This window comes from Lagopus muta, chromosome 1 (genome assembly GCF_023343835.1).
Source record: "Lagopus muta isolate bLagMut1 chromosome 1, bLagMut1 primary, whole genome shotgun sequence".
Taxonomy (NCBI): Eukaryota; Metazoa; Chordata; class Aves; order Galliformes; family Phasianidae; genus Lagopus; species Lagopus muta.
The window spans coordinates 59,372,504-59,398,424 of NC_064433.1; the positions used below are offsets into that span (position 1 = coordinate 59,372,504).

At 47.3% G+C, this 25,921-nt stretch overlaps 1 protein-coding gene across 1 annotated transcript in view; it reads right to left on the reverse strand.

The window, feature by feature from the left end:
* LOC125688250 (sodium- and chloride-dependent betaine transporter-like) overlaps nt 1-21,282 on the reverse strand; it is a 36,520-nt gene extending 15,238 nt beyond the window's left edge. The window contains exons 1-8 of the mRNA XM_048934043.1: nt 21,026-21,282; nt 13,837-14,033; nt 10,439-10,573; nt 8,623-8,763; nt 6,688-6,775; nt 5,150-5,282; nt 2,216-2,350; nt 591-694 (exon numbers count right to left, since the gene is read on the reverse strand). Coding sequence (XP_048790000.1) covers nt 591-694; nt 2,216-2,350; nt 5,150-5,282; nt 6,688-6,775; nt 8,623-8,763; nt 10,439-10,573; nt 13,837-14,029 — 929 coding nt within the window. The 5' untranslated portion in view covers nt 14,030-14,033; nt 21,026-21,282. The remainder of the gene's footprint in view (nt 1-590; nt 695-2,215; nt 2,351-5,149; nt 5,283-6,687; nt 6,776-8,622; nt 8,764-10,438; nt 10,574-13,836; nt 14,034-21,025) is intronic.
* Nucleotides 21,283-25,921: the final 4,639 nt, after the last annotated feature.

Consider the following 25,921-nt stretch of genomic DNA (forward strand, 5'->3'; position numbering starts at 1 on the left):
CAGAGCCCCATCTCCACAGGACTTTGAGGAATGTGCCAGAAACGGTCTTGATGTCTTTACTGAGCTTCATGTCAGGCCATGGAGAAAATAGAGCTGTAATTCAAGGGCAAGGAAGAGGCCAGATAGACTTGATTAATCTCCTTGAGAGGATCAAAATGCCACTGGCAATACATTACCCTGCTGTTAGTGAAGAACTTGAGACAGGGGGCCCAGCCATCATCATCTTTGTACCATTTCCCCTACCTAGCAAGTGACAGTAGAGATAGCTGTGTAGCCCCTTCTCACTCACCCCATCAAAACAGCCTGTGGTATCCCCATACTGGCTGGGCATACTCCATATCCACTCCTTTTCTTCCAGTCCCTCCAATTCCAAGCTGACTCATGCAGGAGAGGGCTGGTAAAGCACTTCTCTTGGAGCTCCTGCATTGCCCTAGCCAATCTCAATCCCTATGCTGAGTCCATCCCAAACTATGAACCTGTCCTTATTCAAAATAGCATTGCCCAAAGGTCTATCTTCATCAGGCACAGCCCTGTGCAATTTGTCTCTGAGCAAATTTCCAGGAAGATCAAGGCACCTAGGCTTCTCTTACCTGTAGCAGTTGTTGGTGTATTTATTGTAGCTGCCCAGAGCTGTCAGGCATCCCTGGCATATGGCATATGAGAAGAGAATCTGTGTGCCTGCATCCATCCAGACCTGGAATAGAGAATGTCAGTGGTCTCCAGACCTGGTGACAAAATAAACAAGTGGTTGTGCCCTGCCTGGCAAACACCCCTCCATCAGAGCTGAACAAACTGTATGGGATAGGGGGACACAATGGATGCAGAAACTGGAATACATCTCTGGGAAACTGAACTATCAGATGAAAAGACCTCTAGGAAAATGTTCTTATGGGGTCTGTGTTTGCACATCAGAGTGACACAAGGGCATTGGCCAGTGCTGAGTGGGCTCCTTCCCCTCTGCTCCATCCCTCTTCCCCAAGAAGGTTTTCAGGCCTTGGTCTCCCAAAGTGCTGCAGGGCAAAATCCAGCACTGCTCCCACTCCCTGTCACAGATTCAGGGTGACAGGCAGGAGGGAACACAGACCTCTTTCTGTCTGTCTGTACACTCCCCCTCATTCTCTTTTTCCTCTAAGCAGCAGCAAACAGCCAGGCAGCTACAATTTGACAGCCTGCAGACAACCCCAGCCTGGGCAGTGCTGTTGAGATCCACAGCAGTGTGTGGCATGGGTACACACACAGATCCAGCTTTGCACCCAAGCTTTGCACTCTCTCAAATCAATAGCAGAATTCCTCACTCCTGCTATGCTGCCTTGCTGCAGCCTGGAAAGACCACGTTGGCTTTGTTTAGGCTTCTAAAGGTCAGGAGGCTTTCGGTGAATAAGCTCTGGCCATGAATAAAATGCACTCAGCCTCCATTGCCTCCCTGTTATTTATTTCAATATTAAAATGCCATTTATGTTCAGCTGGCTCTTGTGTTTAGCGCACCACAGATTTTGTATTGACAACACGTAATTGCATCTGAAAGCCATTTGGGGGAAGATAGTGTGTTTGGCAGCTGGTTTGGGAGCAGTTGGGGCTGCGGCCATCTGGGAAGATGCGGGAGGTAAGCTGAGGCTGTGGGCTAAGCATATTGCTTGGCTGCCTCCACAGAAAGATTTAGCAGCAGAATAATTAGCAGCAATGTCATTTAAATACCCTCCTTGGGGCTGGGGAGCTGCATTAACACCCTGGAGAAATGGTGCATGCAGCCTGCGTGCACTGCTGAACCCTCCTGGAAAGGAAAACGACCTGCTGTGATGGAGAGATGTTGGGGTCTTTGGGTTGGGGTCCCAAGTTCTGCCCATCTGGATGGGGGAAGAGACCTGGCTGCATGTTGGGACATTCACTGATGCCATGTGGTTGGTCCCAGGCAAACAAAGCTCTAAGCAGGCCTGAAGAAATGGAAAGTCGTAGATTGCTTCCCCCCCACCTTTCCTTAATTATTTGTATTTAAGACCCAGCAAAACCATCTGCTGCATGCTGAATATTTCATGCACTCCTCTGATTTTGCTGAGCCCATGAGTAGCAGTGACCTAATATGCCCATATGCTGCAGATGTGAGCAGAGAATCTGCACAATGTGGGGGCCAGGCCCTGCTCAACCTGTAATGAGCTTCTCCCAGTCTGAAGGCCTCCCCTGAGAACAGAAAGCCAGAACCTCATCTGCCCCCACTCACCTGCGGGTCTGCTAGCCTGGAGACATCTGGCTTCAGGTAGAAGACAATCCCCTCAGCGGCACCCGGCAGTGTGACTCCCCGCACCAGCAGGATGACCAGCATCACGTATGGGAAGGTGGCAGTGAAGTACACGACCTGCAGGGAAACCAGACAAGGTCAGCAGGGAGTGTGGGTGTTATTTTGTCCCACCTGTAGCCCCCACGCAGCAGATGTCCCTGGACCTTCTCTCTGGCCACAGCAGCTACTGCTGATGTGGATGTGGGGGGGGGGGGGGGAATGTGTGGGATGGGGAAGGGATTAATCAAGGCTACATCTCAGCAGTGGTTTTGTTAATCTAGGCTCTGCTCCTCACACAAGGTTTTGTCACTGGTTGCTCTTGCTATTTTCTCTTTCCAGTCATCTTCATTTCCCTGCTCTCAAGCTGTTCTCTTCATCTTTCCAGAGCTGCAAAAGAAACCTACGTCTCTTCCTGTCACTGAGTTTTAATGAGGAGTTATTAAAATTGTCCCATTCCCAGCAAGGGGTTTCCAAATTAAACAGCAACTTTTGCTGCCCAATTTGACACTGCATTTCCAGGGGTGCTCGTGTGACTCCCTCATCCCTCCAATGCCTCTGTGCACATGGGTAAAAAATGGGGACACCTGGAGCCTAGAAGTCTGTCAAGAAAACATATGCCATTGTTTCCGTAAAGCTTTCTTTTCACATCTCCCTGCGTGCTATGTAAACAAATATTACAGTACAATTAATCATCCCTGATCTACTGCCCAATATAAACTTCTAGTTACTGTTGTTTGCAAAATATCCATGAGCAATCTGCAACTTCTTAACATTTATTCACTACTACAATTCATCCAAGTAAAATTAAAGCTTGTTTACTGTATGGATTCAAAGTGAGGGGTCAAAAATGAAGATGTTGCTGCCTAGTGATAATTGGTCAAATCAGTCGCGGTACTCAGCACTTCTGCTGCTCCCTGACTGAAAGAGAACAGGAGCATTTTTGGCACAAGAATGAAAATATACCTTTAGAAATCACTTCTGGGGAACATCTGCACAGATCAGCTGATTGCATCAGGAAAGGAAAGATTGAAAGTGTGCAAGAGTGGGCAAAATGAATAAAAGAAAAAGGCTTTCAATGAAAATGGTTCTTCATGGGATTATTTGAAATTATTTTCCTGAGGTTACTATTGTTTCTTTAAGGTTAGACTCCTTAAATGACAGAAGCGTAAGCACAAGAGTCTGGAAGGGCTATCTGATTGGTGCAGCCCTTCAGTCAAGCATAGCATTTGTTTACTCTGCAATGGGTAAACAAAATTATGCACATACCCAGAGTTTCTGGGACCTTCCTACTGCTTCTCCTAACGTGTATTCAGGGTTGAAAAAGAAAGGAACTGAGTTTTGTGATGGTGTTCCTGTAAATCTCAATGTAACTACCTGCAGAGCAGACTACTGGTCTGTCTGGCTTGTGGACTGGGACAAGAAAACTCACCGTGTTGCTCACCTGGACCATACACTTGACTAGGAAAAAGTAGGTCCTATATCCTAAGCCTTGCAATGGGAAAATTTTCTGTGGTTCCAGGAAAACCATGACAGCTACTGCCTGCACTCGCTGAACTCTCACTTTCTGGGTTGACGTTGCCAAACCCAACTTGATCCCAGATTAAGTGAACTTCTTCAGCCTTCTCTCACAAGGCAAACTCCCTGCATCTGAGCAGCACTGAGCAAAGAAAAGGCTTGGTGGGAAGAGGGCTGAGAATTGATGGGAACCTGCAACAACTCGATTGCACTTCCATGTAGACACAGACTCATAAGATCAGAATGATAACTCTCGTGAAGGTGGCACTGTGTTAACAAAACAGCTTACATGGAGCATTAGAGATTGACAATTTAAAAGCCCCTCTCCCACAAGATGTGGAATCATGCTCTCCCTCCTTGAGAAGTGGTGAAAGACAGGTAGGTCAGCACCAGCAAGAGGCTCTGGAGAGCAGAGCAAGCTCTTGTCCTGTTAAAACAGCAGCCCATTAAAATGTAGTTTTAAGGTCAGAAGTGGGATTTGACACTGAAACAAAGATCTGCAGTTCTACAGGAACATTTGCCAATATTAGGGATACTTATTTGGAAGAAGGCTATTGCAAAAAATTGGCTCCTCTCTTTGTTGCTGGGACATCCGCTGAATGCCCTTATGTTGATAACCTACCCATCTCATCACAGCCCCAGGGAGGAAGGATGCCCTGACCAAGTCAAGGCTATAGCAGAGTCCCTGACACCCACCCCGAGGCACACCACATTCATCCATCCCAGAAGGATATTCAGTCTACCTGACCTATGGGAACTGGAGCAATGGCTTCAGCCTCAAAAGCAGAATGCACAAAGTGACCTGCTGAGCCAAAGAGCCAGAGAGAGTACAAAAGGGAGCCCAAAGGAAAGCACTAAGACATCTCTCCCACTCCAACTATTTTGCGGGATAAAAAAGCAGGAGAAATTAGTGATCTGTTTGCTGAGACAGTTGCAGGCAGAAGCTTCTCTATTTTGCTTAACTGTTTAATTACTGCCAGGGATAGAAAGCTTGGTACTGAAGAGGATCTAGCTAAAAACATAAAGAAGTCACACTGAGACAACACACTGATGAGTGGGTGGTTCCCAACGACATTTGTGGAGTATTCATCAGCCATTGTGGGTCATCTGCAAGGACAAAGGTGACCTATGATTTCCATCAGTTCCCAGCTCTTCCACTGCTTTTCCCTCCCCGTTTTTCATCCTTCCTTTTACGGGTCAAATACAACCAATGTAAATCAATATGAACCCACCAGATTTTAGGTTTGACTTTGGTGCTGTGTGTCTCCAGTCTCTACTTCATGAAAAAGTAAGAGATTGGGAAAGAAATGTAACATGGGTACAAGGAGGATTATGGATGAGGAGGACCATCTCTGTTCCTACTTTTCCTGTGGACTTGACACCTTTCCAGATGCAGAAGTAGCAGATGATCCACGCCAGCAGGAGACACAGAGCCAGCTCCCAGCGCACAGTGCCCAGTTTGTGAATACCATCCGTTAGTCCCAGGACTCTCTTCCTGTCGGCATCCAGGGACAGGGAGATAAGCATTAACACCTCAGATCCCATTAATTCAAATACACCTTTGACATTTTACCCCATGAAAAGACTAAACAGATCTATCTAGGCTCCCAGATGAGTGAATTACCACAGCATTGCCAAGGGCTTGCTTCTCTGTTATTCCTGTGGATGCTGCTCCACTGTGCCCCACAGCTAGCCCAAGCCCTCCAACCCTCCCAGCCCACTGCAGTGTGCTCACCAGAGCCACACAGAATGAAATCATCACGTACACCTCACTGATCCATCACCCTGACAGCTGCTAGGTAGACTCTTCTCCATCCAAAGCAAGCTACTAATGTCATTGTCAACCCATGGCCACTTCTTTCCTCTCACCTCCCCATACACTATGGACACCCTGCACATAAGTTAAAATGATCTCTGTGTTTCCCATCTGCTTTCTTCAGCCTCGTTCTCCGGATACTCACCATCACCAAGATGGACAACAGGAGAGCTCAGCCCTGCAGCTCATGCAGTCCTAGCAGCCCAGACCCACACTTCGGATTCCTATGCACTCCTTCCTCCAAATCAAACCTCTTGTGGCTCCCTTTGCATTGCAGCTTGTGCAAAAACCCCAAACAACTATTTCTGAGAGGTAGCAACCCACAGATGTAGAGAACAGGGCAGGAAAGAGAGTCTGCAGACTTTTTCTGCATCCATACCTCATATTCTCTTTGCACTTTGGTTGTTGCAAGGGACAACCTCACTCTCCTCTCAGGGGCACTTGAATAGCTATAGAAACAGCATGGTTCTTGCAGCCATTTCAAACTCTTTGCGCTGCAGTGAGAAGCCTCTCTAAGATGCTGGCCTGATGAAAAACCCCTCTTTCATAGGTGATTCATTGCCTCCAGACCCATAGCCAAACCTTCCTCAGTGCCTGTCTGCTGCCTCACCTATCTGCCTCAGATGTCTGCTCACGTACAAAGACAGGGCAGCCAGATAGACCTCTTCCTTTGGCAAGATGTGTTCAGAAGAAGTGAAATGGCAGTTTTACCCTTTCTATTTCACTGTAGAGGACTGATCAGTCTGCCCCCTGGCCTCTTCTTACAAAGAACACCTGGCTTACAGAAAGTCCTCATTTCTTTTGGTACTTCTTTTTTGCCCTGACATCTCAGTGCCAGAACATGTGCATGTGTGCACACGAGCTCTCTAGGCTGGCATGCTACTGCAAGCAGCCTTCAGGGTGCATTTAGTTCTCCTGGAATCCACGATGATCTCCTTGGCAGCTCTGTGCACTGTGCTCCCCAAGTCTGACATGCCCCTGTTTCTGACACGTGGCACCTTACTTGGTCTTATGGAATCCCTCCCACTCCAGCATATCTCCTGGATGAGAGAGGAGCCTGAACGGAAGAAAGGTGATCACGTACTCCCAAAACTCAACCACTGGAGAGGTGGTGTTTGCAGGCACAGTTCTGTTGTCCCAGTTGGAGGTATTCAGAAAGTCCACACAGAGATCTAGCAAAAGAAAAGGAAGTCAATGAGCCAGAGAAATTTTCCAAGACTCCTCCATGAGGGATGCTCCTTCCCCACTGTTCCCTAGCCTTCATGCTGACTGTACACAGACTCTTCACCCTGTGCTATAAAACATCTCATTAAACTTTTGTATCTCATTAAGCATCTCACTGAAGCCTGGCTCTCCCCAGCTATGAATTCCAGTCCAAGAGTAGGCAGAGAGCTTGGGTAAGGAGAGGGGGAAGGGGAGAGCTTCTCTGCCAAATAGAAACCACATGACTGCAAAATGTAGATTACTGTGAAGAAGCCACCACAGGTAGCCAAAAATAAAAAAGAAAAATTTAAAAGATGGAAAATCCCATTCTCCTCACACTCCACACATCATCTGCTATCCACACATATATGCCTATATTCTCAAACGCCACAACTGCTTTCATGTTCCACTATACCATCCCCAACTCTGTCACACAGTGTAAAACTGCTAAAAATGGAGGAGATGCCATGCATCCAAGAAATGCACTTCATCACACATTTGGCAAGCAAAAGATAGTCCACAAGAAAACAGAGGAATGCCAACTCTGGCTGGGAAGCTTCAGCACATGAAGAGAACATCTGTGGTTTTCCCAACAAAACAAACAAACAAACACCCCCCCCCCTCCAAAAAAAAAAAGAAAAAAAGCATGTTGGGGGAGCTAAAGGAATCAGATCCACTCTTTACAAAGATGCTTACCTCTGCTGGGATGTAGGGGCAGAGGAAGCTGTGAGTAAATAGCCCATAGGGCAGGGAAATTTAACACATCAAAGGAATGATTCACCACAAAATAAATAAATAAATAAAGGGCCTTAGCTGCTGCTGAAGCCCTTTCCAGCCTGGCTTTGAACTGAAAGCAAAACAACCTGTTCAATATGGTAAAAAAGAATAATAATAATTAAAATTAAAAAAAAAAAAAAGCAAAAGCATGCCAAGCCTCATCAGATTCATGAAAGTTACCTCATATCTAATTCCACTTCCAGGGAACAGCCCAAGTGCCTTAAATAAAATGAAAGCCTAGTCTTTACTGCTGGGCATGGTGTTGTGATCTGCAGGCATGAGGAATTGAGATCCCTGGCCAAGACAATGAAATTAGACCAGAAGAAGAAGGCTTTAAGAGTTTTGTGTTCCTGGGTCCTGCACTGGGAGACTCATACTGGCAAATCCTCCTATACAGGTTTGGGCTGATTTAGCCAAAAGTTGAGTGTGCAAAAGAAAACAGCTGAGCAGCTACCGCTCCAGAAGCTCAGAAGGAGCCAAGTAGCAAAAGGGAATTGTAAAATAAATCATTGTGCCAGAGCTAATGAAAAGCTCTTGCCTTGTGAGGGACACTCCAAATTGGCTTGAAATCTCTTCTCAACCCACATATCCCATTTTCCAGAAAACATGGATTGTTCAGTGAAATCTCAACAATGAAAGTATCTCCATGCAGAAATAGTCTTACTGTCCCCTACTACTAAGTATAAAGCCAGACCACTCACTCACTCTTCCTGGCCTTTTGTCCATGGTGAATGAAGACCACTGCCTTCACAGGAATCCCACAGACCACAGAGCACCTCATGGGAGCAACCCCTCTGGACAGTACTCTGTGAAACCCACAGTACAACTACAAAATAATGTCAGAAGCCAAGACATTCATCTACAGTAAAAATATTTTTAGACAAGTGAAAAAGCATTTTCTACAAAATCCAAATAATTTCTGGGAATTGGGAAGGGGGAAAAGAAATCTATGAATCTGTGACTGCATGAATCTATTTGAAAACTGAGACTCCATCTCCTACCTTTCCTCCAACCAGAAGCCAACCAGAGGAAGGTGTACCTGAGTTCCAAGGGTTATTGCAGCTGGCCCATGGTAGTACGGTGGTGAATGAACTGAACAAGTAGAAGAGTGCCCAGGACAGTATAATGATATAGTAGATGTTTAGATAGGTCTCAATGACTTGCGAGGAATATCCAATTCCTGGGAAGAAAAACAAAGCCTCTGAGAAGGCCGTCAGATGTCAAATGTCTAAATTCATCCCCCATCCCCTCATCAAAACCAAAAAATGGCATAGTGCATGCTATAGTAAGCAGAGTGTAACACCAAGCATAGGTCACTAGAGAATAGAGTAAGAGCTACCTCTAGAAAAGAGTAGGGATTTTATGAAGACAAGAAATGTTGCTGGTATCTCTAGACAGCTATATGGTGGAACAGAGGGAGAAAACCTTTCACTGATGAGAAAATATTTTTCTGATACTAGCGCTGTTATATTACACTGCCTCGCCTTCAGGAAAACAAGACGTATAGCCTTGAAAGAAAAGAAATATAGGTGAGTTTATTTCTTCTGGAAAGACTTGGGCAAGAAGAATTCTCACTGGTGATGTACACCAATCATAAAATATGGTGATGGGACAAAAGACCATATATAGGAGACGAGCTCTACCTTTGGGTCTTTGGGCTCATCACTCACTGAGACACCAGAAAAGTCATTGGGTCAAAAAGCCTAAATTCATCTGCTGAAAACTGGCTGTCAGCACCCTTACAGATACCATTGCTGTCTGCCTCCAGGCCATGTGCTGGTATTTAATTCGCCTGAATATAGGCTTCTCTTTCCTTGGGCACTGGTAAGGTTGCACTATAAGTACTGTGCTCAGTTTTGGGCCCCTCACTACAAGAAAGACATTGAGGCCCTGGAATGTGTCCAGAGAAAGGCAACAAAGATGTGAAGGGTTTGGAGCACAGGTCTTGTGGGGCTGGCTGAGGGAACTGAGATTGTTCAGTCTGGAGAAGAGGAGGCTCAGAGAAGACCTTATCATACACTGAAAGGAGGTTGCAGAGATGTGAGGGTCAACTTCTTTTCCCAAGTAACAGTGATAGAATCAGAAGGAATGGCCTCAAGTTGCACCAGCAGAGTTGGATATTAGGAAACATTCCTTCTCAGAAAGCGCAATGACACACTGGCACAGGCTGCTCAGGGTGGGGGTGGAGTCACTGCCCCGGAGGCATTCAAGAACCATGTGGATGTGGCACTGTGGGACATATTTAGTGGTATGGTGCTGTTGGGCTGACATTTGGACTTAACAATCTTAGTAGTCTTTTTCAACCATTATGATTCTATGAGTCTCTGCCCAGAAAATGAGTGTAATAGACTCTCCTCTGGGCAGAAGAATTGTGGAAGTTAAATTCATTAACATCTTAAAGCCATTTAGCAATCTTCTTCCATGAGCTCAGGAGTCCTGGTTCTTATACCTGTACCTTAGTTCCAGCCCAGCTCCAGGCTGTCAGTGTGGTGGCTGCAGCACAAGAACCCCAGTATGCAGGACATCAGCCTCATTTTCTCTTCAGCATTTGTCCCAGCTTGCATGGAGGTTTTTGTCTGTCAACACATACCCTTTTTCCCAGCACCACTCACTTTTAGTCACCTACAGCAATCACCCGCACACACAGCAGGCACCAGGAGAGAAAACAGGGCTAGGAGAGAAAACAGGGCTGCGAGAGAAAGGAAGGGAGGGGGAATGAGGAGAGGAGAGGAGAGGAAATGTGGAAGAGAGAGAAAGAAAGAGAGGGAAAGAGAAGCAGAATAATGCTTCCAAAAGAGGTTCTGAGTCACTAATTTTTAGAAAGTGCTGCCAGCAGTTCCTGTAAATTGACTCACCTTCAAAGATGGGACAGATCTTCCTCCAGGCAGTGACCCCTCCTTGGCTGGTGTACTGCCCCAGTGCTGTCTCCAGAAGGAACAGTGGGATCCCACAGGTGAAGAGAAAGATGAGGTAGGGGATGAGGAATGCTCCTGCAAAGAGAGATCAGATACTGCCTCAGGAACCTCTTTAAAACCTTACCCTACACACCCCTTACAGATACCTTGGGCCACAGCTAGAATCCTCTAGATGTGAACAGAAATATTTCCCTGAATTAACTGTGTGGCCTCTGCAAAAGAAAAAGTTCTCTTACTTCATCAGTTCTTGGAAAAATACAAGTCTGGTCTGCCTCATGCTTCTGCAGTACTGCTGCATTTGTGTTGGCCACTGGCTAGAGGTAAGGTAGAGCTGTTTAACGGGAAAAGACCACACTTACAAAAGTGTCACTGTTGTCATTCCCCAACTTCGTGCTCACTTTCAGCAGGAGACAGGCAAAGCACGAGGAGCCCTTGCTTCACATAATTGCATTTGTTCTGCCTGTCCTGGGAGTCACAGAAAACTTGCTTGGAGGATACAAACCTGGAGACTGTGGCATTTCTTGATAAATAATAAATCTATTGGGGTATAAATTCGCTTGAGACAGATTTCATGTCAAATTAGACAAATAGTTTGCACTGAAAGAATGGAAGTAGAGGGATGGCAAAAGAGTATTTTTCTAGTATTTTCAAAATGAAAAAGTTTAACTTCTCTCTTTGGTTTTTCATTAAAATAAAGAGTGTGAGGCTTCCACATTTTCACTCCCCTCCAAAGACAGGCAGTAAAAGCAAAGCAAGTCAGGGTAGATGTCTTTTTGTCAGGGTCCTTCCATCACACAGCAAAATTTAGTCATGAGCATCTCCCACTGCCAGTGCCTGGGGAGCAGCAGCGGTGTGGACAGCAGAGATGAGGGCCTCAACAGGAACAGGCTTTGTCCCCAGGTCCCAATTCTCCCCTGCCAGCACTGCCACTCATGCTGAAATTCCTTCTCATGAAGGATAATTAGCAATTAGGAGCATTTCCTCTTGTTTTTAAGCCAGCAATGTTACAATAACAAGCTGATCCAGATTTTCTCTAAACACAGCTGTGCTGTAGCTACAGGGGACCTGAGGGTGGAGGCAGGGAACTCAGTTCACAGCCTCCTTACAGGTTTGCAGAGCAGGCAGCGGGAACTGCTTAAGCTAAACCAGAGGCTCCTTTGCTGTTACAAGACCCCTTTGCAACAAATCTGCAGGACAATTTTATTATCCTGTGCATGCGGGAGCCTTCCAGCAGGCCAGACCCTCTCCTTTGGTATTATGTCTCAAAGGCTGACCTGTTTTATTCTGAGCAATGAGGGCTTTCTTCTACCTTTTCTGTCTTGTCTCCCTTAACCTTCCCCAGCTGTTACCAGCTGATACTCCAACTGCCATCTCCTCCCCTCTTTGCTTCTCCACTAAAGGACTCAGCAAGAAAGCTCTCCTTTCCTTATGAAAGAAACAGACCTCCTTTCCTTATGATTCTATAGCAACTACAGAATGCTGAGCAATTAGATCAAACTTGAAGTGAAACCATACATAAGCTTACAATCAGTTGATTTGCAAAAAATTAACATGATTGTTTTTATGTCATCGGTCTTCACAACTTTATAACTGTTTCACTGCATTGGAAGGTAGAGAAAGGTAACAGGACACCATTCCCAGGCTGGCAGCAGTGCAGAACTAACAAAAGGCAAAAATACCTTTTTTTTTGCAACAATGTGAAGGGCTTTTCCAATGGTAAGGATATATTTTAGTGTCATGGGAAAGAGAGCAGGTTGTCCCATACTAGTTTGTTGTCCATTTGTTTCCCTGGAGCATTGGAGAAAGAAATGTTTCCCCTACAGTCATAACATATTTTCTGCAGTGGCAGTGTGTGAGTTGGGAGAAAAGGACTTTCCTGTCCTAATCTTTCCTAAGCTTAGCCTTGTTGGCCTCTGAATTACAGCATCAGATATTCCAAAGTAGTTCAATTTAAAACAAACAAAAACAAAAAAAGACCTTTAAAATAAAAATTAGCCTTTCCACACTAATCAGCATACAAATTGCAAGGACTACTGGACTGGATAATATAGACATATACTATGTAAAGGTATCATCCAAGCCCAGGAAAAAACTTCCATGCAAAAGACATGACCTTTCTCTCAAATCATCACTGCAGAATGGGCTGTTCAATAATGTGCAGCACCTGTGTTAAGTATCCTGTGCTTTTCTGACTGACTTACTGCCATCACAATCTCAAAGAAGGTAACTAAAGAGTCTACTTAAAAAACTACCCCAGGTTCAAGTAAAGACTCTTTCTATTTTCTTAAACCATCTTCTTATCCAACCCCCATCTGGCTCAGAGGTGACATTGTACTGACTCCAGCTTGATTTGGAAGAACTCCAGAAACAACACACGGGATGAGAATTTGGTAATCTTGGGATGAAGAACAGCTGAATCAGTAATCTGTTGGTGACAGCTTACAGCACATGGGGGAAGAATGGCCTTTGAGATATAGTCTGCAGGGGAAAAATTCTTAAGGCAAGGGAAACATGCTAACAAAAGCTAGTGGCAGTCAATTATTCTCTTTTTCCTCCCCAGCTATGTTTTATTGTTATGAGAAAGCTTATTTTTTAACCACTTAATGATTTTATTGCATTGTTATTGTGAAAGGGGCAGCCACATAAGAAACAAAAGGGAAGGGAATAGATTATTCCTGGGGACAGATTTCCCTAGCAGTGTGTTGACCACTGGCAGAACTGCTCCTGGGAAAGTGGCAGCTGCATCCTTCTTTCCATCCTCAGAAAACCCTTCTCATATATTCTCAAAGATGTCTCTTCTGTCTTATATTTCCCTATACAACAAGATAAGATGCTTCAGCTTCCATCACTTCTGGAGCTGAGTTATGCTGGCTTAATAGAACACTGTGTTGCCCTCATGACCACAGGGCAGCCAGCCCTGTGAGAGTTGCAGGTGGGAGTTCAAGTTTTCTGAAGAAGGAAGAGGGCACCCAGGTGCCAGGAAGGACATACCAGGCTTTAGCAAGGATACTGGCACCATCAAAGCCTTTCCTCCTCTATAACAAGGTCCTGAGAGAGGTGGGGGTAATAGATAGAGTGGGAAAGTAATGATGCAGAAGGAGGTTGATGCTGGCTTTCTGACCCCTTACAGCTCATTTTGGAAGACCATATGTGTCTCTGAATACCCAAGAGCTTCAAACAGTTCCTGAGAGGTAGAGCTCCCCTCCTAAAAGATTCATTTGTAATTAAAACTCAGCAGAGCTGCTTTGAGAAGCAGCACCCACTGGGAGAAATAGGCCCAGAAATGAGTGTATTTTGTAGTGTCTGCAGACCAAGAACAACTCTTACTAACAACTTACCACCGCCATTCTTGTAGCAGAGGTATGGGAACCTCCACACATTACCCAGACCAATGATCTCTCCAGCCACAGACAGCACAAACTCCACTTTGCTGCTCCACTGGCCTCGCTCTTCCATTTCCTCCTCTTCTGTCTCTTCAGGAACTGCAAGTGCCCCATTGGGCTCTGCCTTCTTGACTGTGGCTCTGGTCATGGCTCTGTGGGACAGAGGAGAAACAGAATGCAGGTGCAGGGAGCCACTGGTGGGAAAAGGAGTGAGGGGACCAGCCGCAACAACAGACCCATTCCTACTGTCACCTTGAGTGCAAAAGTGAAAGAAAAATTTGCAGGAGAAAGCAGAGCTATGGAATCACAGAGAAAATTCACTCACTGCTTGAGAAGCCACACTGAATGTGGCTGGGCCTAAGGGGTGGAACAAGGAAGACATTTTCTAATCTATACAGAATAATGAGCTATCCGTAGCGTCATCTTAATTAAACAAGATTAGTCATTGCTTATTGCAAAATGCAGTTTTCTACTGTACACAGAGTCAGTCTAAATCTAGCCAAAATTCACTCAAGTCAGAATAAATCTTCTTGTTGACAACATCTTCACATTGATTCCCAGTATTTGATTATAAAGGGAAGATTAAGTGTAAAGACAGGAATCTTCTTTTACCCATCTGAAATAATCCTCCTCAAAAGCATGCCCTAATGGGTTACCTGGTGTAAGGATGCACAGGCGAAGCACAGCATTAACATGAACAGGGTAGATGATGAACTGTGCCAGGGAAGTCCTAGCTGTAGCTACATCTTGCTGGTGGCTTTGCTCAGAAGTTGGCCTTATAAGGGCCAGTTGGTATCAGCAACATGCATCAGGGATACATGTTCCCTTGCTTGACTTAGGAAGCTGCACTGGAAGCAAATCTCTCCAAAGTAACAACGTCTCTGAAAGGCTTCCGTCCCCACTGTCTTAAGTGGGAAGAAACCAGGGCTTTCTCTCTTCACATTAGCTTGCTGGTGGTTTGGTAGATATCTTAACATCACTTCTACTTCTTCCCCCTTCCATCCTAAGGGACCATCCCCATTACCAAGGATCAGCAGAGATAGGAATCTGTGCTGCCCACACTGTTCATCTCTTCCTCTGTCCCTGGATCTCCCCTGGACCACTGAGTGCCCAGGTGAAATCCAGGCATGGTTCTGGAAGTGGCTCAGTCCAGGGACCTCTCCAAGCCAATAGAATGAGCAATACCTCACCACATTTTACTCCACCTTACAGGACCTCCAAACCAATCTAACATTTTGCAGTCTCATATGGACACCATTTTTTCTCTCTTTGTACGTTCTCTACAGTTTTCTCACTTAAGGCTAGCTAGTGTGTAAGGACAATCAGAAAGCCTGAGGCAACTGGGAATAACAATACGTATGGTCTTACTAACAAACTGGCCTGGTAGCATAAAAACACCATGGCGTTTCTTTTGGTGCAGTGTTCAACAGGGTGAGAGGGAAGCAGGATCAGGTTGATCCTTGATGCTTGAGCTTGCTTCACACAAGACAGCATCATTATCACTGGGTCTCATTTGCTTCTGCAAGTTGCCTAATGCAGATGAAATCATTTCCTAAATGCTAACCCTCTGGATATATCAGGTCCTCAGGCAGAGAAAGACACTTGCATATGAAAAGGCAATTTTTAGTGAATGTGCATAGCAAAGCAAGCAGGTTTTGGCAGAAGGCATATTTTCTGTCATTCAAGTACAGAAAAGAAACCAGACCACAGTGTAGAACATCAATTGCTCTGTAAATACCCAGGCCTTTGCGTCCGCATCTGCCTTCATGCCAAGGGGCCCCTACACTTCCCTTTGACATCAGCAGCACATTTTATAGAGTCACTGAATCTCTCAAGTTGGAAAGGACTCATAAGGATCATTGGGCACAACCCCTGGCTCCACACAGCACCAAACCCTGTGTCTGAGAGCGGTGACCCAATGCCCCTTGACCTCCAGCACTTGGGGCCGTGCCCGCTGCCCTGGGCAGCCCGTTCCATACCCACCACCCTGTGCTGCAGACCCTGTCCTGACCCCCAGCTGCCCTCCCCTGACAGCTCCATGCCGTTCCCTCGGCCCTGTCGCTGTCACACAGAGCAGAGCTCAGCGCTGCCCCTCCGCTCCCTGTGAGGAGCTGCAGCCGCCATCAGGCCTCCCCTCAGCTCCTCTGCTCTGCGCTGAGCAAACCCAGGGCCCTCACTTTCACACTTTGCCCTCCAGAACCTCCTTCATCTCTTTAGCCCTCCTTTGGATGCTCTCATAGTTTTATGCCCTTTTTGTACTGTGGCACCCCAAACTGCACACAGTACTCAAGGTGAGGCTCCACTGGTGCAGTGTGGAGTGGAACAATCGCTTCCCTCAACTGGCTGGCAATGCTGTGCACGATGCACCCCAGCATAGGGTTGGCCTTTCCACAGACTCTGAAAGCAGAAGACTGAATCACATACAAAGCTCTAACACTGCCTTTAGTAAGATGAGCTGCAGCAAGAGCAGTGGGGCTTATAGCACGGAGAAGGGCAGTTAGGGGCCATTGGAGGCCATTTTCAAGGCTACGTGTCTGCCTGCTGAAAAACACTGCACAAAGATTCTGGTTCCCCATTAAACCTGAAAGCTTTTCAGCTCTACCTTTGCCCCTGCCACTTTGCTTCCCTGTTGGGATGGATGTGAAGGGGAAGGGCCAGGCCCTGCCGCCGGCCTTTTCCTAGCTTCCTAAGGACCCTCTCCCTGCTGCCTGCCTGCTGCAGGGCTGCCAGCTGGCTCATCACTTCATTCAGATGCTGCAGCACAGCCTCCTCGGCTCTGAGAGTAGCAGAGCTCCTTGCACTGTCAAATGGGAGAGAAAAAAATAGCACGTACTTAATGAAACATGTTTGATCTGTCACAGTCCTTGGCATGTCCCAATTTGCTGCAGTCCAGGGCACATTATCAAGTACAATGATGCTTAAGTCTGGGCTTATTGAGGATGTCATGAAAAGCTGACAGGAGAGGACTTGGCTAATTCTTTGCTTTTGTTCTTTTAATGCAAGGAGATCCAAGAAGCAGTCTATTTCTACTAATATTTGTGTTTTCCCTGTTTGTGTGTTAGCCCTGTCTCTGAGAGGGGCCGGGAAGCTCACTGATGGGCAGCCACCTCCTGTGCCCAGCCCAGGAGGCAGTGCTGAGTGCTAGCCCAGAGCCCTAGTGCTGCTATCAGGGATATCGGGAGCAGGACATGGGTTCTGACCTGCTCTGACCCCATCCCATGGCCCCAGAACAGGCCAACATGAAGAGTAGAATCTGGAACGCCACCCTGGGAAAGCATGGATCAGCAGAGGAGATGCTGCGCTTGTGGCTTTATTTTCCTATTGCAAAAAAGGGAGAAGCACCCAAGTTATGGGAATAAACCTTTTCAACTAGGTATGGTTGGTAGATTAAACCAGTGCCCAAAGTTTGGGCCCTTTGTGTCTCAAGCTCCCATTTCTCCCTTCCCAAGCGAAGTGATACACAGCATTACACATCAGATTTTCCTCCTCTGCATTGCCTGCTGTTTCTATGAAGAAGCCTATTCACACAACTCCTGCTTCTTTTCTGAAACATCTACTCCCACTGTGCTCCTGCCCTATATGTTCCCAGGCCAGATGGGGACTCAAATAGCTTCTTGTTTCCAGCTAGGAATAATATGAGTCTCCCACAGCAGCCCAGACACCCACTGTGTTACATCTTTCCTGACATGCATTTTCTTCTTCCTTTAGATATTTCTGTCCTTAATACACAAGCTTGGAAAAAATACTTTGCTTCTCACTGCCTGCCTGCAATTCTTCTGCTCTCTCATTATCAAAGTTTGAAGAAAACTGGCTCCTTCCCTCTGTCTCTTTTATTCCTTTGCCATGAGGTCTTTCCCATGACTGAGATGCCCCTGGCATAGCCCACAGTTCTGCCACTCATCCACCACCTCCATCCTCTGACCTCATCTCCTTCCAACCTCACCAGCCACTTTCAGAGATGCCCTACTGTATTTTCAACCCCCAGTCCATCAGTAAGGTGCCTGGAGCAAGTTGCCCAGAGAGGTGGTGGATGCCCCATCCCTGGAGACAATCAAGGTCAGGCTGGATGGGGCTCTAAGCAACCTGATCTACCTGTGGATGACTGTTCATTGCATGGAGGTTGGACCAGATGACCTCTAAAAGTTCCTTCCAATTCAAACAATTCTGTGATTTTCCAGGCCAGGCCTTGCAGACATGACCTGTCCTCTCCCCACAGAGGGAACAGGGCAGGCTTGGAACAGGGCATGGTGTGTGCCAGCAGCCAAGTTTTTTCTCCACAAGGTGTAAATGCTGCAACAATCAGAATCCTCTTGGATTCTGCCTGTCACTGAAAAGAGAGCAGACAGCACGCAGGCAGCCTCAAGCAAGTCCCTTCCTCAGAAGCTGGCTGAGGTAAGCACGTCTCTCAGTGTTCAGAATTTTGGGGTTTTGTTGGCCTGCAGCCATGGGATCTTTCCTGTATGGCCACTCAAGGCAAGCAAGGCCCAGGACACAGCTGAAGTGCTGTGAGCCAGTTCAGTCCCACATGCCAAAAGCACTATGCAGAAAAGCAATACTTATTGATTGTGTTTGGTAGCAAACTGTTATTAAAGAGAGAGGCAAGAATCAGAAAGAGGAGAATGAAAGCATCATTTGAAAACAAATCCTAGTGGTACCTCAGCCCCTCCTAAGGCAAAAAGGACTGACTGAGGACTGCTCATATGAAATGAGGAACAAGAGTAAAAAGAGAAGGAAGCCACCAGGAGTTCTGGCATAGGAGGGAGAAGGTTGCCTTCCCACAAGCACAGTGTCACCACTCAAGAGCCCTGCCTCTGGGCAGCTGACCTCCTCTGTTTGACCCTCTTCTGCTGTTTTATCTCGAGGCAAACGAGAAGAGGGCAGTCTCAGGAGCAAACAGTGAATCAGCAATTGATACCATATCAAAAAGCAGAAGATAACGCTCACCAGAGGAAGCGCAATGTAAAGCACCTTTGGACATTGGTAGGTGCTGTTTGAGCTGCAGGAGGCAGAGTCACAGTTGATGGCTGAAGACAGCACTGCATTTATGTGTCCTGGCTTTATTGTGGAAGAAGTAGCAGTCAAGCACATGAACTGCAATTTGAGGTGGGGAGGGAGGAATCAGAAAGGCAGGCTGTGCTGGGTTATGCAAAGAGGAGTGAGGAGCAGGACAATGCAGGAAATTTGTTGGCTGCATGATGTGAACTGGCAGCTGGAATCCTGTACCACATGCCAATGGTAAGGAGGGAACAAGGACAGAGAACAAGGGTACAGTGCCAGGGTACAGCTGAAAGAGCAGTCCAGAGGAGCAGTGCTGCTGCTGGAGCAGGGCAAAGACGCAAGATGTACAGGGAAATGGGAGCAGTACCTCTTCCCAGCAACATGAATAGTGATTGCTGCTCCCAAACCTGAACTTGTCTGGAGCATGGCTCACTCCAGCTGCAAGAAGAAGGGCAAGGAAAAGTATAGCGAGAGAAAAGTGATCAGTTCCCGGACACCAGTTCAAATTAAAATGCCTTTCTTTCTAGATGTTGAAAGCTACCTGTCTTCTTTACAATTCTTGATTAACTTCTGAGTGATGTGGGTGATACAGGGTATCTCAAGGCATCTGTCCATCAAGGTTCTTGGGGCACAGTGGACCCATGCCATGAGGATCCATGCCATCCTGCCATGAGGATCAGACCCTGCTTGCATTTTCTCCAACATGAAAAAAGGGCAATACTCCTGCATTCAGCATTTTTGCTGCTTACTGACACCAGCAAGAATGAGAGTAGGAGCATCTGTAAAGATGCTAATGACATGTATATCTATGATGCAAGCTGCAAGGTGTGCAGAGTGCAGTCCTTTGCAGGAAAGGACCAAGCCTTTCCTCATTGTCCTCTACTAGCAGAGAAACACAACCCATGCTAAGAGCAGTGCAGGCTTGTTTCTTCCTCACACTGGCTCTTTGGTGCCTGCAGCTCATCGTTCCTGCTGCAGAGGGCAAAAGCCACAGAAGACCATGAAGACCCGAGCCCCGCAGCAGCCTGGGCCTGGTTGGAGTCTCCAAATGCTGGTTGGAGCCTGGGCCTAGCTGGACGCCTGGCAGCCAGCCAAGGCGCACGGGCAGCAGAGAGGTTCTACTGGGGCAGGACAGTGACCTGTCGTGCAGACCCACATGGACAGGACAGAGTCCAAGGCAGGGGACACAGTGGCTGCAGGGCTGCTCCTTCACAGAGCTTCAAGCTCGGGAAGCACGCGGATGTGCACTGAAGCCTTGGGGCCCTGCCCGGAGCACCAGCAGGCAGCAGTAAGGCACAGGGCCTGCTGGGCAGACCTCATCAGGGACCACATCTTCAGCCCCACACCCAGCACAGATGAGCTTCTGCAGAGCTGTGAAGGCCAGGTCCAAGGTTCAGACCCTTATATTTCCAGTTCTCAGTGAAGAAAACTAAGGCAATAGCATTTCCAATGACATTGGATGAAAGCCCCCATTCACCACAGTGATTGCTTTAAAAGCACTGTTGTTGATTTAAGGAGATGTGGATCAGATGTTATGAAACCCCCACGTGATCTGCTTGGGTTTGTTCACAAACACACCCTCAGATCAGGGCTTCTGCACATGCACAGATCTTGCCTTCTCCCTGCCCTCCCCCAGGCTGGTTCTTCACCCCTAACTGGGAACAGATCCAAGGACAACCTGAGCAGGAAGGAGCAGAAAGCACCTCTTGGAGCTGCACTGCCGAGCCACGCACTAGCACAGAGTCAGCAATCTGCAGGGTAGCATGGTAGGAGTCACTGCCTCCTGCTTGCCTTGAAGCTTTTCCCCTACACATCACTACCTAGCTATTGCTGCTCATTCCCATCCCTCTCTGGCCCCCTTTTATGTCTTTCTCCACCTTTCTTCTGCATGAGGCCTTCTCTTGCTCTACTGCAGCCTTCAGTGCCAATTGCCCATCCTTCAGGTATCCACCGCTTCTTGGCAGCACAACTCTGCCTGCTCTGTCCGACAAGAACCATTAGGAACAAGCTGTTCCCTGTGCTGATCCAAACCGATAATTGCTCCCCACCCTCCAGCCCTCTCTCCCTTTGCTGGGAATTGTTTTCCCTCACAAATTCACTGGCCCACTCCCAGCCAGACCTGCAGGCAAGCAGATGCCCAGCTCACCTGCACCCATGTGGGATCCACCAGGCAAGCCAGTCCCGTCTCACCAGTGTCCAGATGGGGAATCCACTGCACTGCACGCCAGGGAGATCCAGCAAGAGTTAAGGGAAAGGCTCCCCTCTCTCCTCCTCCAGTCCCTCCCCTTCCACCAACTCCCCCCATCAAATTGTCACCCTGCTCTCAGGTGGGTGGTGGGATGGCACAGGGAGGTGTGCCGGGGAGGGAGAACTCTCTCTGCAGCTCCCTTTCCGCATGTGCCTCTGCAGACCTTGAACTGTGGCCCTGACAGGAAAGCAAGAATAGCAAGCAGCTGTGGGTGGACAGGGCAAAGGCCCTACATTTGCAAAGATCAACCATCGACAGTGAGCCCACCGGCCCCAAAGCATGGCCCCAGCCACCTGCCTGCTCTGCATCCATCTCAGCACCAACGTGCTTTTCCAGGGCTGATTGAGTGCTATGCCAGCGGAAGGCATTCCAGTTCTGCTACTTTTCTCAAAACAGTTCAGCTCCATAAATTTTGTTTTAATGATTGTTACTGCTTCATCTATCACTTTGCCCATAAACATGCCTGCCAAATTTCTATTGACCTTTTCTTGTATCTGTGCCGTCAAACCAGAGTCGCATGTAGCATTTAAACTGGGACGTGTCCACCATACACCAGGGTTAGAGCTTCCTCTGGTCATCAGAGAGCTGATAGCAGCCCTCTGGGTCACAAGAGACCACAGCATGAGCACCACAATCTCTGCTGATGGGGGACCGTACTGCTGCCTGTCCTGCTGCAGCACTCCAGCATCACCCAGGGCAGCTGGGAAGAGGGACAGAAGAGGTTATCCAGATATGGAGGGGGATTGAGATAAGCCTAGGTAAGCAGAACTGACCTAAAAACCTCATTTATCCACACTGAAGTATTTCACAAGAACATCACAGCCTTTTTGCAAAAGTGTAGATGGGAAAAGACCTGTGACATTCAGGCAAAAGAAGAAGAAAGCCAACCTAAATGAAAACTTTATCTAGAAATGAGTGAAAATCACTCTCCATCAGGGAAAAAAGGGCTGTTATTTCTACTCTTCAAACCAGAAAATACCAGAAGTTACACTCAGTTTTCAGAGTTTCTCCCCAGCTAATAATTCATCATAGTTTTCACGGGACAACCTGATCCTGCTGTGGCAGCATCCACTTAAGGACTCACCATTGTCACAGCCCAGATCCCAACAACCTGATCTTCATCCTCTGCCAGTCTGGTGGCACAGACCCCAGGGACCACTAAAGACCAGGACTCTTGGTCCATGCTGCACTCCCAGTAGTGGCTGTCCCTGGCTTTGGGCACACGCTGCACCCCAGCAAAGTTCTCCTGCTCCCTGCTGGCTGGCAGCACTCCTCACCTCCTTTCTTCTCTCACTCTTCCAGGCCAGAGCATGGTGCAGTCTGGCTCCCATCCCACTGGGCTTCAGCCGGAGGAGCCACCAGAGCCAATGCCCATCCATCTTTTGACACCTTTGCTAATGAAACCAAAATAACACTGTAATAACAGCTGCTTGTTTGATCAGGAATTTGCCTTGTCAGTTGAACACTGTGTTTTTAGAGGAGCTTCCCCTATGCATTCTTATAATTTATGCTTTATGTTTATGGTTAATTTCTGCTTAAGCAAGCCTGTCCTACAACAATTCCACCGTAACTAATCACAAGTGAACATAACTAAAGTAACGAGTGCTAACGAGGCCCTGCTGTACCGTAATGGGCTCCGGCAGCTGCAGTGCTGCTCCAACGCAGGGCCTCACTTGTGCCCCTCTCAGCACTGCCCATCACTGACAGCCTCTTCCAAGGGCTCTAGAGAAGAGGAGGCTGTCAGGAGTCTCCTGCTTCAGTAGCACATTCAGGGCGAAATGTCCCTCTATCCTACGGCTCCCATGGTAAAGGAGAGGACAAGGCAAGGGGAGTTTGTGCAGGAGCTCAGTGTTGGCAACAACAGCGGGCTGTGGGGAGGATTAGAGATGCTAGGGCGACGTCCTTGGTCTAACAGACTCTTTGAGTCTAACAGCAGTGCTTGCTGGTGATCAGAGACCAAGGAGGACTATGGAAAAACATCAGGCAGAGGGCACAGGGCAGCAGATCCTATTGCCATGGGGTGCACGAGGTGACAGCAAACATCTACAGTGCATAGGTCACAAAGATGCAAAGGACACTATGTGGCTGCTGGGACAGAGTAGCACATGTTGGTGCCCAAAACAACTTGATGCACCAGTGAGCCCAGGCAAAATCTGTGGGACTCCCTTATTTCTGGAGTTTTTCTTACTGGAAAAAGTAAAAAGATATATAAAAAAAAGTAAAAGAATATACATGAGAAAAAAAAATAGGTCTTCAATCCTATCCCCATGCTCCTGAAGCTTAAGAATTGACTTCTTAGACTAAATTACAGATTTTAGATTCTGAATGTGAAGGGAAATTTCAAAGAATGGTCTCTCTTGTCTGATGGGACATCGTGTCTTCCCCATGTGAGAAGGGTCTGAGTTGGGGTATGTGCCACAGGCTGTGAGAGGAGGAATGCTGGGCTGATCCTGAATGCAAAACAACTCAATTCACCGCATTCCAAGTCAAAAAAAGATTACTGCATTCCAAATTTCACCTACATTTGGGGTGCTGTATAATAAGAGGTGCTGCTGATTTAACCACAGAGCCTTTAAAAACGGTGTGAGAAATGTCATATCTGGAAGTTTCAAGTGTACTCATTTCAGACTTAGTCTATCAATCTGCTCAATGAATAATGAGAATCTACTCAATTTAGATTTCAAGCCAGGCATCACAGCTTTCAATTCTTCATCCCAAAGTCCTATTGAAAATAAGAATATCCAACAAACCTTTGGTGGTTTTTTTTGCTGGTTTTCTTTTTTGCTTATCTGACCTGCAGAGCTCATCCAAAGCTTTACAGCAATTAGGTCATTTAGGAACACAGGCTTGGGAGGTTTCCTGGCTCATATGTAACCAGATCAATAAACCACATGCCCAATCCAATGGACACCAAGCTATTTGGAAACAAAGCAAGTCACAAGCCTTTCGGCAGGCACCCATTTTGCCTATCTGCAGCTGAGCAGACTTTCTACCTCAGCCATTTTCTGGAGGTAGCTGTGGACAATTTTCTATTAGCTTTAATGTACCTCACGAGTGGACCAAATCTCTTATAGGTATTACTGGAAAATGAAAGTATAAGTTTGTTTGAAATTAGTAAGACATGGAAGAGAATGTGTTTCTGGAGCTTCAAGTATGATTCATATAAAAAGCCAACTGAATATTATCCTCTGTATTAAACTCCATTTGTTCATTTCTGGAAATAATTTCTACCAGCCAGCACTGCATGAAGTGGAATGGCTCCATCCACCCTCACACACTGGAGGTCTCTTCCCAAAGGGGATTTTCCTTTTCTTTTTTCTGAGCTCTTTCCTACCTTCATCTCACAGGCGAGCATCAACATGCACGTCCTCAGGAGGCTAAAACAGCACATGCCACAGCTGGGAATGAATACGATCCCTGTGGGAGAGAGCTGACTGCAGCTTGGAAAACACCAATAGGCAGCAGGAGCCAAAGTGCCTCCTTCACCCCAAGCCAGGGAAAGTCCCTCTCTGGCTCTACAGCCGGTGGACTGCCCTTCACCCAGCATGCGAGTGGGGCCAAAGAGTCTCACAACTTGGAGGGTCTGCTGATCCACTTCAAAGACCCGTCTGAGGTACAGTCAGCTGAGGTCTACCATCATCTTTTCAGAAGGGGAAAGAAGAAATCCCCTGGAGCACAGCCAGACTGTTCACTCATCAGCATCGCTTCCCATAGACAACTATATGCTGTTTTTGTGTGGAAAGCAAGAGCTGGCACTGTACCAGAGGAAAGGGTCTTCTCTCAGTCTCCTTCTCTAACCTTTTCCTGCAGAAACCCCTACCACATACTGCTCACACCTATCCAAGTGCCCCACAGCCCCAGAAGGAAGCAGACAGCAGGAAGCTCTCCTCTTCCACATCCCCTTGCCCCAAGGAGTGGTGCTGGGGACCTGTCCCCTTGCCCCACAGGAGCACCCGGTGCCACCAGCCTGCCCGTGGAGGTAACCTTGCACCTCGCCTTTCTGCTGCCGGCAGTAGGTGAGGTCCTGGGGCCACCTGGTGGTTCATTACGTGGATTGTTTGAATTCTTCTCTCCGTGCTGGGTGCTCCAGCAGCACCATACCAGGCCGTATAGCACAATGCCTGCCAGTCCTTGGGAAAGCCAAGCTTCATTCATTCACTCAGCCCTTCCTATGCTCCGGCTTTCTCAGGGTTACCTGAGAGCTATCCAGATTCCCAGGGCTACATGTCCTCTGGCTGCCCTCTTCAGATGCTGAGACTTCAACACTTAAAACAACTGCTCTTTGATTGTTATTGTTATTTTTTTTTTTCACCCAAACAGCCTGAAAATGAGAGGCTCTATTTGTGGCTGAGTTGACATAACATACAGATCCCACCTCAGCCATGAAGCCTTTCCTCCATATGCAGGGAAACTAAAATAGCAGGTTCTAGAGAACCTGGAATCCAGTCAGAACAAAAATGGCTTGGACCTGCAGAGATGAGGGACAATTTCCCACGATCCTTCTCTTGCATGAAGAAACACCAGCCCACACACTTCTCCCAGGCCCTGGGAATAGCCCAGTGATTCATCAGCCAGATGACTCTTTTGGCTGGGAGCAGGTGATGGCTTCTAGCAGAAGGTGGCATTGCACCAAGAACCCCAAGCCTACTGCATGCAGTGGTCTCCCAGTCAGTGTTCCCCACTTTCCCTCCCACTTAAACCAAGCTTCTTCTCTTGCCACCCTCCTGTGCCAGAGCAACAGAGATGCAGACCCAGGTACCCAGCACAGCTCCACTGGTACACACCCCACTAAAC